This window comes from Drosophila kikkawai, chromosome 3L (assembly GCF_030179895.1).
Source record: "Drosophila kikkawai strain 14028-0561.14 chromosome 3L, DkikHiC1v2, whole genome shotgun sequence".
NCBI lineage: Eukaryota > Metazoa > Arthropoda > Insecta > Diptera > Drosophilidae > Drosophila > Drosophila kikkawai.
Genome location: NC_091730.1, coordinates 20,358,849 through 20,372,593, shown reverse-complemented (window position 1 = coordinate 20,372,593; position 13,745 = coordinate 20,358,849). Strand labels below are relative to the sequence as shown.

The 13,745-nt window shown below is 38.9% G+C and overlaps 1 protein-coding gene across 14 annotated transcripts in view; it reads left to right on the top strand.

Moving 5' to 3' along the window:
- Nucleotides 1–13,745, top strand: part of fry (Protein furry) — a 60,104-nt gene that overhangs the window by 10,797 nt on the left and 35,562 nt on the right. For 5 of the 14 annotated variants that reach the window (XM_017172619.3, XM_017172618.3, XM_017172615.3 and 2 more), the window contains exons 3-14: nt 28–368; nt 428–1,836; nt 1,893–2,127; nt 2,189–2,371; nt 5,042–5,185; nt 6,770–6,937; nt 7,006–7,155; nt 7,208–7,377; nt 7,473–7,627; nt 7,770–7,880; nt 7,954–8,108; nt 11,191–11,354. In XM_017172619.3, the coding sequence (XP_017028108.1) occupies nt 28–368; nt 428–1,836; nt 1,893–2,127; nt 2,189–2,371; nt 5,042–5,185; nt 6,770–6,937; nt 7,006–7,155; nt 7,208–7,377; nt 7,473–7,627; nt 7,770–7,880; nt 7,954–8,108; nt 11,191–11,354 (3,385 nt within the window). The remainder of the gene's footprint in view (nt 1–27; nt 369–427; nt 1,837–1,892; nt 2,128–2,188; nt 2,372–5,041; nt 5,186–6,769; nt 6,938–7,005; nt 7,156–7,207; nt 7,378–7,472; nt 7,628–7,769; nt 7,881–7,953; nt 8,109–11,190; nt 11,355–13,745) is intronic. The other 9 variants (XM_017172620.3, XM_070285303.1, XM_017172614.3 and 6 more) reach the window with 3 other exon arrangements.

Sequence of the window (13,745 nt, the reverse complement as noted above, 5' to 3'; positions counted from 1 at the left end):
TTTATATAATATATATTTTTTTTTCAGGCTGTCAAAAATGAGGTGAATGTCCCCTGCGTAAAGAACTTTGTGGAGCTGCTGTATGTACAGACTTTGGATGCCTCTACCAAGTCCAAACATCGCTTGGCCCTCTTCCCGCTGGTCACCTGCCTGTTATGTGTCTCCCAGAAGACCTTCTTCCTCACCAATTGGCACTACTTCCTGGCCATGTGTCTGAGCAATCTGAAGAATCGCGATGCCAAGATGAGTCGCGTGGCTTTGGAGTCGCTGTACCGCCTGCTCTGGGTCTACATGATTCGCATCAAGTGCGAGTCCAACTCGGCCACGCACTCCCGCCTCCAGAGCATTGTGAACTCGCTGTTTCCCAAGTAAGTTTTCACTCTAAAACCTACAAAAATTCTTTTTTAACTCATATTTTTCATTAAAGGGGATCCAAGGGAGTTGTGCCGCGCGACACGCCGCTGAATATCTTCGTAAAGATCATCCAGTTTATAGCCCAAGAGCGCCTGGACTTTGCCATGCGTGAGATTGTCTACGATCTGCTGTGCGTGGGACGCTCCATCAAGCTGATTCTCAACCCGGAGCGGATGAGCATCGGCCTGCGCGCTTTCCTGGTCGTTGCCGACTCACTGCAGCAGAAGGCGGGTGAGCCGCCGATGCCCAGGACAGTGCCGGCTCTACCCTCCGGGAACACGTTGCGCGTCAAGAAGACTTACATTAATAAGATGCTGACGGATGACACCGCCCGTAGCATAGGCATGTCCACATACTTCCCTCACGTACGGCGGGTCTTTGTGGATATACTGAGGGCCTTGGATGTGCACTACGGTCGCCCGTTGATGATGACGAATACGCAGAACCAGAACAAGGAGCCGGACGAGATGTTGTCGGGTGAAAGGAAGCCTCGCATTGATCTCTTCCGAACGTGTGTGGCTGCTGTGCCGCGGCTTATTCCAGACACAATGACCGCCCATGAGCTGGTGGACCTGCTTTCACGACTCACTGTCCACATGGATGAGGAGCTGCGCATCTTGACCCATCAGTCGCTGACGACGCTGGTCATAGACTTTCCGGATTGGCGTCAGGATGTCGTGCACGGTTACACTCAGTTTCTGGTGCGCGACGTCACCGACACCTATCCGCAGCTGCTGGAGAACTGTACGCGGATACTGTTCAACTTCCTGAACATCTGGCGATGTGCCATTAATGTGAATGGCAATAGCACCACCGCCACCACTAGTGCCGGGCCCAGCATGGCCACCAATGTGACGAATACGGCACAACCCAAAGTGGTGGCCACGGGAACAGTGGTTCAGAGCACTCTTGTCCAGGGAACAGTGGGAACAGCTGCTCCAGCCAAGGATACCGCCAGTAGCCAGCAGTTGTCTAAGCAGCAGCATCATCTGAATACTGCCAGCAGTGCCGCTTCGAGCATTACCACTTCCTCCAGCGGCATGTCGAGCATCACCCAGCACACGGTGCTCAATATGGCCAGCAGCGATGTGGCCAAGAAGAACGAGATACCGCTGGCCACCACTCTGCATTTCGTTGAGGGTTTCGCCTTGGTTTTGCTCTGCAACTATCGACCTTATCTTCGCAAGCTGGCCGCCATGATTCTCAAGGAGGTTAAGAACCTGATGCGAGCTCTGGGCATTCCTGAAGCGGAACCCCCTCTTATCGACGTCATGGATCGTTGTGTGCCGGCTATTGTGGAGAAGTGCCTGCTGCCACTTTTGCCGCAAACGGAGAAGACGGCCATCCTCAATGCCAATTGCATTGACTTGCAGTGGATAGCCGAGAGAACCAGTGGCGTTTGGCTAGCGGGATTGACCGATGGTATGGGAAGGTCTCTTTCTAATCTTGTACAGAATTAACCCTTCTTCATTTCCCAGCAGACAACTCAAAGTCCTCGACATCAACGCTGAATCTCTCGCAGTCCAGCTCCACGGCAGCTGCCGCAGCAGCAGCGGCCAGCTCTCCCCAGCCTCCATTTGATCCCTGGGCCACCTGTCTCTTTGGCTTGCTAGAACGTCAGCGCATCCTGCAACAGTGTCCATCTGCAGTGGCCCAGGCCTGGCCTATATGTTTCACTCGCCTAAATGCGCTCTTCAGTGTCATTGATCCCACGTAAGTTATTTTAAGTTCTATTTTCTAATAAAAATATTAATTATTTCCTTTTTAAATAAAGCCCCGTGAGTGATAATCGAGCTTCATTGCTACGCAGCTCGGCGCCCACCAAGAAAGTGCCCACCGAAAGCCAAAAGGATTCGTATCTGCGTCTCTGGAGGAATCAGGTGGCATGTGCCATGCGTCTGGTGCCACAAATCCCCAGCGTGGCTGTACGTTGTGCCTCTCCAGATTTGAGTTTGAGGTGAGTGAGTGAGGAAAAGCATTGAAAATCATCAGTTTCACACAGAGAAAAAAAAACTCAAAATGTATTAGTATTTCGAGACTTTTTTATATATTCTTCAGGATCAAAAATTATAATTCTAACTAAATTATTTTCTATCTCAATGATTTATCAAACTAAATCACTTTTTAAATTATTAAATTATTATTTTAAATTAAAATCTCATAAAATTGTAATATCATTTCAATCTAAAAAAATGTTCCCCATTTTTCTACAATATTTATATTATTTTTTTCTCTGTGCAAGTACTTTGTACTTCCATCAGCCTTTCACCCTTAAATCAAACCAAACAACACACTTCATTATAATTGTTTGACTAACATTTCCCATTCAATTACATTTGGCACGAATTCTCGTATGTTGTCTATGTGTGTGTTTTTAATCTCTAGAACGACCGGAGCTTTGTTGTTGTTGTTGTTTTTGTTGTTATTTTGTGTTGTGGGTCTTAAATGGTAAATCAACATGCCACAGAAATAACTGTGGATTCCAAATTCATTGAAATTGAAATGGTCTACAAAATGTATGCTAGATAAGTGTAACTTTGTGCTAAAGGAATACAAATATTTTTATGCTTACTCAAGAATTTATTTTTAAGTTTATTTCATTGAATTCTTTAAGTAATATTTTTGAATTTATATTTATTGTTAAATCGAGTTTACTGAGTTTTTTATGTAAAACCTTTTTTTTCTCATACTTTAAATTATTTGTGCATCTTAAATGCCTAATATACATTTCTAAACAATTTCTACTGAATGTATTGCTTACTCTTAAGCATCGTTTTTAAATGAAATATCCTTAAATTCTTTATTCATGTTGATTTCTGTGTCACCCGTGTGTGTTTTTTTTTGTATTTAGTACCCACTATTATTTGTCCTCTGGCCACACAATTTACTGCATTTGGTGAGATTTGGTTTACTTGTCAACGCATAATTGCAGATCCCTGCACGTGCCCATTAAACTGGTCTTATATTTTGACAAATATTCGAAACTGTGACTTAATTTAACTTTGTCTCGCTTATATTTCGCATTTGCATATTAATGGTGACTGAATATTGGCCATAATATATGTCATTATCTGTGATTGCCTCATTTGCGTTACTCATACGCCGCGTTGGCTGTGTGTTTAGCTAGATTGTTTTACATGCAAAAGCAGTCGATTGTCAACTGATTTCCATACTGAAAATAATGTCAGTAGCAAAAACAGTGCAATATTGAATCGTAAATATTTACACGCATATGGAAGCGTTTATCGATTTGTTTATTTATTGGTAAAGTTTAAAATATTGATAACTTTAATTGAAAGCTGTCGGAAACAATCATTTAACAAAAGCATTGAGAACTTTTTCATGTTTAGACATTTTTAATTTAAACTTTTTTTAATTATTAATTTCAAACTCCTTTATAATTTCATTTGGAATGGTTGAGTAAATCTATTTTGTTTTCTGTATTTCACGTCTTTTTATTTGTTAATGCAAAAAGGGTTGAATGAACTTTTCTGTTGTAATCTGTTTAATAAAAAGCTTTGTAACAAAGTTTAAAGAATTATTCCCAACTTAACGCATAAATTAACAATTATGCTTTTAAGCTTTTAACACAATTTATTTAATTAGGTGTCAGTCAATTTATTTAATTGGTTTCTGTCGGTATTTTAATTATGTTTTGCCAATAAAGAAAAGCTGAAAGCCAGCTATGTTGTATAGGTTACACTGCAATTGAAAACATTTAAGAAATTTATAAATAATCTGGTATGCCACAGGAAGGACTGGGGATTTGAAATCATTGAAAATGCTGTCCAAAAGTATGCTGGAAATATGTAAATCCTGCAAAGGGATGTATACAATATTTAAATTGCTACTTTTGGACACATTTTTTAATGAATGTTAAATGCTTGTGATGTTTTTGTATATTTTAAATTAAAAAATATTATTGCATACTTTTGGACCAAATTTTTAAATGATTTTAAAATTCTTATTAGAATTCTAAATAATTATAATTTAAATAAAGAAATATACAGGTTTTAAGTTATATAGTTTAATTTTTGAAATAATTGTTTAAAATTGTTGTGTTTTTGGTTTTTTAATTTATTTGTATAAAAAATTTTATATAAAAATTGAAGCTTGAATGCACTTTTATGTACTTAGCTCACACAGCTCCTAGTAAATCACTGTAAATTCATTTTAGCGGTCTCTGCTTTTGAATTTTAACTAGATTTAACTGAATTTTAATGCGAAATACCGAAACTCACAGCGCACACATGCAAAAACCCACCCACCCAAAAGCATTTTCATCACATCAGTGTGTGCAAATAATGTTGGCCGACGGAAATGTCAATAAAAGTGGGGATTTCACATTAAAAAAAAGAACGTCCGCACAAACACCACCCACATACTCGTGAAGGTTACAGTCCATGTCCATGTCCGTGTCCACACCCATCGAACATCCCATGGGGCTATATATGGGCAACTATTTGCCAAGATGGAATCTCGCTGGGCATTTACGTACATAAAATATTGATCACGAAAATTGAAATCAAATTATACTCGCAATTCATCCACCAGTCAGCCAGTCAGTCAGTCACATTGCTCAATGTTTACAAAAAATATCTCTCTCTATATGGATTGTAATTTATAGTTTGCAAGATCAGGCGGACTCGCGTTCGCTGTCCGATTCCTTGGACAATATACCATCCAATGTGTTTGGGCCCGAGGGAATCGTCACGCGGTTCACGCTGCCACTCTCCTACGGACGCAAAGAGGCACGCCAAAAGCGACTTGGGTAAAGCAAAATAAAAAAAAAACAAATTTAAAACAAACAAAATAACAACACAAAATTATAACAAACAAAAACAGTAAAACTATTCCTAAACAAAACCTAAAACAAACCTAAACTATGCAAATTCCGCTAAAGAAATAGCTCTGGATTTAAAATCAATGGCAAAGGTGTCTAAAAGTACTGCAGTGCAATTTTGTATTACCTGCTGTTAGCCAGCATTTATTTTAATTACAAATCAAAAGCTATTTCTGTGGCATTCTTGAGTAATTCGATAAACCTTACTCCTTGTTATTTGAATTTTCCTTAATCCTGTATAGAACATATAGTTTTCTGGAAAGTATTTTTCCTGTAGCCTCTCTCTTGTTGTTGTGTGTGCTTGTGTGTAGCTTTGGCATGTATTTAAAAATTGTTGTGAATTATTTCCTAAAGCTTAGAGCCTTGCCTACCAATTTGCATTCTTGATTTGGCACAGTACCGCTTTTCATTTCAATACTCTTCTGCTGCTTCTGAGCTTATATTTGTATTAAAATGTGTACTTTATTTATTTAGTTAGTTTCTTTAGAGACTTTTAAATAAATTCTGTGCTTAAAGTAGAAACTTTGCTTAAAAATTTGGCTTAAAATTCAATAAATAAAAGAGATTTATTTCAATTTATTTTCAAGCTGAACGTTAACTAATTCTATTTTGTTTTTTTTATTTATTTTTTTTTTCATTTAAATATAAATTAAAATATATATTTACTTGCCATCAAATCCAATCAATCAAACAGTCTATAAACAGAATTCTTTCTTTGTCTTTCTACAAAATATTAAAAAAAAAATAACATACATTTTCATTTCTTTTTACGTTTTGATTTTGAATTTATCTTTGACTTTGTTGATTTCAAATATTTTTCCTAGTATTTTCCCATTGATTTGCATTGAGCCAGTGCCGTATAATTTGGCAAACAATTTGATTCGCATTCCCCAGGCTTCTGTGCATCGGCCACGCCCCCCTTGCCATGCTGGAAAATAATTTGAAGACAAGCTTGTTTATTTTTCATGTAGCGCATGTCCACTCCCCGAAAAAACCTCAACAACCCTCGACACCCGCACCCAATAAAGTAAAAACCCACAACAGAAAAAAAAACTTGATTTCCCAACAGCAGCAAAAATGTATTAAAGAAAAATTGCTGTTTGCCTGTGCGCGCTGACATTTATTATTATTATTTCCCCCCGCTTGTTGCGGCTGTGTAAATTCAAAAAGGGACAACAAAAATGGGTTTTAATTGAAAGAAGATTTCGAATTTAAAATTCATAATGTTTATCGTCGTGTTTTGCCACTGCAAAAGCGGGGCAGAACTGTACCTCGATAATCACAGAATGTTTAAAAAAATGCTCGTACTGTCTGGCCTTTTGCCGTTTCGTTAGGCGCATTGAAGGGAGAAGCTTAAATAGCAGTAAACTTTATGGACTCCACGCTAAATAATGACCTTGCCAAGGCGACAGACAGACACCCGACGAACCGAAACAGAAATTACTGCCCTCCGGACTGCTCTCGTCGTCGCTGTTTGACACTAAAATCCACGGCCGTAAATTTATTTTACAGCTCATCGCCGGACTCCCTGAACGCCGATCGGAGCGACAAGTCGGCTATGGGCAGCGCCTCGCCGCATGCCCTCTACAAGCTGGTGGTGCCGCTGCTCCGCTGCGAGGTTGTCGATGTGCGAGATGCCGCCGTTAATGCTCTGGGCCTGATAAACCACGATGCGCTCAAGTAAGTCACAACTGACATCTTGATGTGTCCCCCCTGACCGAAGGAGTGTATTGTTTGCTTGCTTGCAGGGATCTCATGGAAGAGCTGGTGGTGTACATACGGGAGGCGGTGGATCGCAAGCAGGAGAACATGAGGCGGCGGCGAAGGCGTGATGCCCTGCGTTTGCAGGTGGTGCGGGTGCTGGAGAAGATAGCGGAAAACGGGACCTTTGGCGTGAGGTAAGTCCTAGTCCCAATCCTAGTACTTGAAAGTGAGAAGCTCTTCCTTTAGCACTTGTGTCCTGGAACGCGACACAATGTCACTGCATCCCACCTTTGTGGAGTATATCGAAGGCGCTATGGCCTACCTAATGGCTGAAACGGACAAGGATAACCTCAGTATACGCGAGGTGAAGGCCCACTTTTGCAATTTCATACGCAAGATGATTAAGAACTTCTCACGTAAGTCCTCACGCAAAAAGAGAAAGAGCTGTCATTGGCTCTCAGTTCTCCATCCATCCATCTGCTAAAACTGATTGCCTGTTCATTTCTCTTAGTCGAATCCTGTGCCACGCTGCTGTCCCGAGACCTGAAGCGTAATCTATTCAATTTGTTTGCCACATGGTGCGGCAGCTTCTCCAAGCCGCTCAGCATACCCTCACAGATTGGACAGACCCTCGAGGAGGAGAAGTTGCAATTCAGTGCTCTGCAGGCAAGTAAAAAGAGGGAGCAAGTGGGAAGAACAAGAAGAGAACAACAATAGGGGAACTAATTTAGGTTTAAAAACATGTAAAGCTTAAACTCTCCACGATAATAATACAATAATATCTTACTCTTCCTTAATCTCCTTACAGGCCATGTCCGCCCTCCTCTGTTGCGGTCACATATTCTACGCTCCTCATCTGCAAGATGATGGCATCATTTACAAGTGGCTGGATCTGCTGCTGACCTCTAAGGATGAAAAAGTAAGCCCTTGCACACTTGTCCCACTCATTGTTCGTTGCATTATTAACGCCGAATCATCCTTCTCTTTCTCAGATTTACCAACTGGCCCGCGACACGGTGGTGCTGCTGCTTGAGTCCAATCCGGATATGGGACAGCTCCTTGAGTGGGTCATCGATCGGTGCTACACGTCAACGCCTCGCGAGGCGGATGCCTGCTTCCTGGCCCTCGCCTCGATCTTCAGTGCCAAGTGAGTGGAAAAAAGAAAATACAAGGGGATGGGAAAGCCATCAGAGTGGCTGTAATGCGTAATCGCCTTACCTTGTTCCCTTTTAATTTGTTTCAACGCTATCTCACACTCCACCTGCGGCTGTAATCCAGTCAGGGATTGGGGTGGCCTTCAGGGGGGGGGGGCTCTTAAGTAGCATTTCACGTGTGTGTGTGTAATAAGAACGCTTTAAATTTACGGACGCACTTGTGAGCATAAAAATGACATCCTATTTGTTAAGGCCAAGCACGTTTTTTATTTCCGCTTCCTGCCTCTTTTTTTCTTTCGTTTTTCCTTTTCATAATGGCGGCAAACGGTAACATTTCGTGTATATTTCCTTGATAAACATTTGTTCAGGAGCTGGCAACCTGCATGGCTCACTGCACTTAATGCAGCTGCAATTGAAGGAGACAAAAGTGGCGATTGCTTTTTGGTGGCAGAATTAATTCTGGTAAAATGTTTTACCATTTAATTAAGATTACATTTCAATCAAAACGTTTAAGCAGATTTATCTGGAAATCCCATAATAGTCTCTTAAGTGAATTACCTGCTCTGCTATTATTATACATTTTCTTAGAATTTTCACGTAATTGTCATAATTGTGCTGCCTCTACAGCGGGTTTCAAATTCTCCGTCTGAGGCTGGCGTAGACAATATGTTGGCAAATACATGTTTTGTTAATTCGTTTGCACTGTCTTCATAATGGCAACTAATTGCCAGGGTCTGCAAACTAAATCGTCTGCCTTCACCGCAGTTTAAGCTTTCCAATTACTATTTGTCGACATTTGTCGATGTCGCACGGAGTTCAACCAGTGGTAACCAGTCACCGCACACACATACTAGTTTGTGGTTCATCCCGAGAAAAGAATGTGATTTTGTGGCTTTCATCCCTAAAAAGACTCAAAAGCCACAATAAAAGCATCCCATCTCCCAGACAACCACGCGTAAGATCTTTTGTCGGTTGGACAGCGTCTTGGTACTGCGAGTGTGTGGTCGTGGTTCCCTGTTTTTTAATACCCAGTATTCACGGAGAGGATAAAGGGCATTTGTGATAGGAATAGATAGAAGGGATGAAGGATTAAGGATTTTAAATATTAAATTAGAGTAGTTGGGTAGAGGCTACATTTATCATATATTTTTTTAAGCTAAAAAGGCATTAGAAAAAAAAAAAATGTTTCGGCTATGGATGTATATCGGGGGAAATAATGCTATGCCATACTATCGTAAACCTTGATATATCGAATTTTTAATGCCAAAGTAAGCAATGTAAATGGGTTTTTTAGTTTTGCATGCGACTTAGAAGAGCTGAAAATAAAATCGATTCTGTAATCGATTAAAATATTACATTTTGCGATGCATCGATACAAATATTCAAAATCGATTTAATCGATAAAGTTCTATTCGTATGTAAACTCGTGGAAAAGCTAAATTAAAATGTAAAGAACCATATATTTTTAAATCTATAATGTAAATCCATATATAAATGAAATTATTTCTGTTTTCGGTTTTAATCGATTTACTTGTAGAATTAAAAAAAAAAATCGATTCACTGAAAATCGATATATTTCCACCTCTACGACTTGGGCGGAATTTTTGCATAAAGGGTTTTTAATTTTTAAACAAGTGAAAGCAGAAACTATTAAAAAAACGTGCCTATAAAATTCGACAGAGTGCATTTTTTCATGCTTCCAATAATATTTTTGGGAATTTTCCCTCTCGTGGATATTTTTAAAGTCAACGAATACCCCTGAATTCCAGGATATCCCATAGTCCTTTATACATTTCCTAGTATGTGCGAGCCGCAAGCACTGCACATGTATAGAGTGGCATTCTGAACTTTATTTTCAGTTTTTTCACAATTTTTATTTTATATGGCAGATGGCAGATTCATGAAACAGCTTGCATGTTGTTGGCACATCGAAACGGAAACAAGTTTAATTTTAATGTGCTTTGCGAGAAATTTGCAGTGAATGGCAACTTTAAAATTGCTGACGACCGGACTTAAGGAAGCGGAAGAAGGATCGAAAGAAAATGGCAAAAGCAACTGGGGCGAGAATTGATTGATTGTATCTAAACAGCTTTGGGTCCTGTTTGGCTTATCGAAGGCAATTTGCGCCCCGGCAATTCGCTTTATTTAAATAGCCGGCCATTTTCGGCCTTGAACTTTAAGCCGCCCACGTCCAGCCCAGCCCAAGAATGGGTCCTGTGAAATATGTCCCACACATAATAGGCATTAGTTTAGGCGCACCTTCTTTATATTTCTTTTTGAAGAGAAAGAGAAAACCACATTCTACTTTGTGAAAATCGATTTGCGTAAAATATTCAATTCAATGCAAGCGTAAATGCCAGGTAACACACAGGTGTGTGTATATATGTATGTATATCTCTCGTCCGAAAGGGACTAAAAAATTGTGTGGATGCATGTATGCAAACAAAGCGAAGGAAGTGGGCAACGACACTTTAATGGATCTGCCAGGCTTTCAATAGGGTGAAGGCTGCACTCCAACTAAAAGTGACCTTGAAATATAGAAAGGTCCATCTTAAAGTCAGAATTAATATGTATAAACTTTAAATAACAATTTGTATATTAGGAGTAATGTATTTTTGTGATGTTTCTCAACGGGTTTTAATATTTTGAAAATTTCTAAATTAAAATTTTTAAATTTAACAGTATTTCATAGTCTAGCACAAGTTTCCTTACTTTATTTGTATTTAAAAAATAGATTTACTTTACCCCAATTTCATTCTTTTTATTAAACTCTCTTAAAAACAAGCTTCACTTTTTAATTTACATAAAATGTATTATGATTTTTAAGCCAAGTGTGGACTCCCAGGTTAATAGGGAAGTGGGTTTTCTGGTTTCCTGGGAGTTGGGGCATTAACTGTTGATTGTTGGCACGTTGAGCGTGTGCCATGTTCAACAATTTCCAGTACACGACCGCAGGACCGCAAGCCAACAAACTCATTAGGTTACTTTGTTAGCTCTTGACTTTGCCCACTCATATTACCTTGTTTTTGTTATTAAAGGCCCGTTTGCTAACATCCCTTTCACCTTTAATTACAGGGAGTACCCGTGCGACCACTACACATCGGTGATAACGGTGACGCTCCTGATGACCGGCTGTCCCCGCGTGGAGGTGCATGCAACGGCGCTGCAGTTACTGCAGATCCTGGACAAGCGATTCTTTGGCAGCGTGGTGGGCACTCTGCACAGCGACAACGAAAAAGGTATGAGCATTTTCCTCCCTGACGAGGTGGCAATAAAATAAAAATGAAGTGTCCATTTTTGAGGAGAACTTTGCTGTGCAACTTTGGATAGGTGGATGGCGGGTCTCCCTGTGCAAATTCAATTTTAAACTGTCAACTAGGGGTCCGAGATTTGTATTGTAGTGTGGTTATATTGCACTTTGTGGGTTGCCAACAAATTGGTTTATGCAGCTGGTTTAAAGAAGTATTAGTTGGGTCGTTCATAACTGAGATTTTAGAAATTTTTTAGAAAATTACATTAGGTTTCTTGTTGATTTTTTAATAAATTTAAATATTTAAGAAAATTTTTGACAGTCATTTACAGTAGGGATGTATGTACGTTATGTATATAAGTAGCAAACAAATTGAATAATAATTATTCAACCACAATATTGCTCTTAGTATGATATCGAAAATATCGAATATGTAAAAATATCATCGATATTCTTAAAAAGGACTGTAACAACGATATTTAATGGATGCAATAATGGCAGGAACGGCTTTTCTTATTTGGCATAGTCATATATAGGTTCGAAATATTCGATATGATAAATTAACAAAAATATCGCACTTAAAATTATATAAAAAATATCGTTCCTTTTGGTATTCATACAAATATATCGAAAATGTACAGATATTTCAAATTTTTTTATCATCGATATTCTTAAAAAGGACTGTAACAACGATATTTAATGGATGCAATAATGGCAGGAACGGCTTTTCTTATTTGGCATAGTCATATATAGGTTCGAAATATTCGATATGATAAATTAACAAAAATATCGCACTTAAAATTATATAAAAAATATCGTTCCTTTTGGTATTCATACAAATATATCGAAAATGTACAGATATTTCAAACTTTTCAATATCGTAAAAATATTGAATTTAATGTTAAGATATCGACATTATATAAAAATATCCTAAAAGTGTTATTGCAATTAATTATCCTTATTTCCTTTATAATAAGGGAAAAATCAACTTTCGGTTCAAATATCGACATAGTATTATTAAAACTGGTCTTTATTTGAATTGTCTATTTTTCTTATACAATTTTATGAATTTTGCACAACAACTAAGGTTTCTTTTCTCTTATTTGCCTTTAAAGAAGTTACTTGTGTGAATTAAAAAAATGCTTGTAATTTAAGACTCCTTCTTTTAAACATACGTTTTTCCAAGTAACCAGAGTTCAAACTGTTGTTGCACAAGTCCTTTCCTTGTTCTTATGATAACCACCCAAACACCTCTCGAATACCATATCCGGTAAAGCAGAATGCCAATAACTAGACACTTTCAAGAATTCTGGTTGGGAAAATTCATCAGAAATAACAGAACAGCTCCCGGGAACACATAGTCCGCCGTTTTTAGCACAATGGTTACTTACAAAAGGACGAAAGCAGGCGCATCACATGGGAAGACGTGAGAATGCCCCTCTTGAGTTATAGAAATCGAAATTCGAAGTAGCACCATTTTCCTCCGCTTCATCTACCGAATTCGGCCGCAAGTGTTGTGTTTCTTCTTCTTGTGTTTGAATTTTGCATTTTAATTCCATATACACACGCATTAAGTATACGTACGGTTGTCCTGTGTGATGTCTGTGAATTTTTTATTGCATTACATAAGAAGCTTTAACAGCTTTTTATTGATTGTGTGTCGAAGTTTGTTTACATTTCACATTACAATTTTCTGGGCCATATCGTGTGTGTGTGTGTGTGTATTTTTTAATACTCTTGGGCTTACAGCTAATCTCCAAAGGTATTTGTCTACCCAAAATTGAACCTGGAATATTGTTTTTAGCTTCCCAGAAAAGCGAGAAATCGCGTGGGAGGACACTCTACTTTATAGGTATTTTTGCAATTAGCAAAAATCTCAAATGCTTGCACTTGAATGTTTTTAAGAAAGTTTTTTTGAAGAGGATTTTCAAGCTGTTTACCCTGCAGCCGGTCTTGACCTTTTTTTCCTTCCTGTTAAAACTGTTTTTTGCTTTAAGCCGATAAAGTTTTTGGTGTGTTGCCTTTTTCTGGGGGTTGTGTTATGTGCTGCAACCTGAAAAGATAATAATAAATCCCTGGGATTGGGTCAGACCAGAGGACAATGATGAGATGAGGGCTTAGCTCTGAGCGGTGTCCATTTCGAAAATTCAATTGCCTGTAAGTCGGCAACTTACCAAAAATGAGAGGCTTTATTGAGCCATTCAAAGTGGATTAAACCGAGGATTGCATAATCAGGTTTATTCAATTGGAAAATGATTTAAATGCTGCCACCGCTGCGGTGCTGTTATCCGTTGAAACTAATTAAAACACTCCTGCCGCCGGCTTTCATTTAACGAAATTAACATTTATTACATTTATACATTCGATCGGTTGGTTTGGT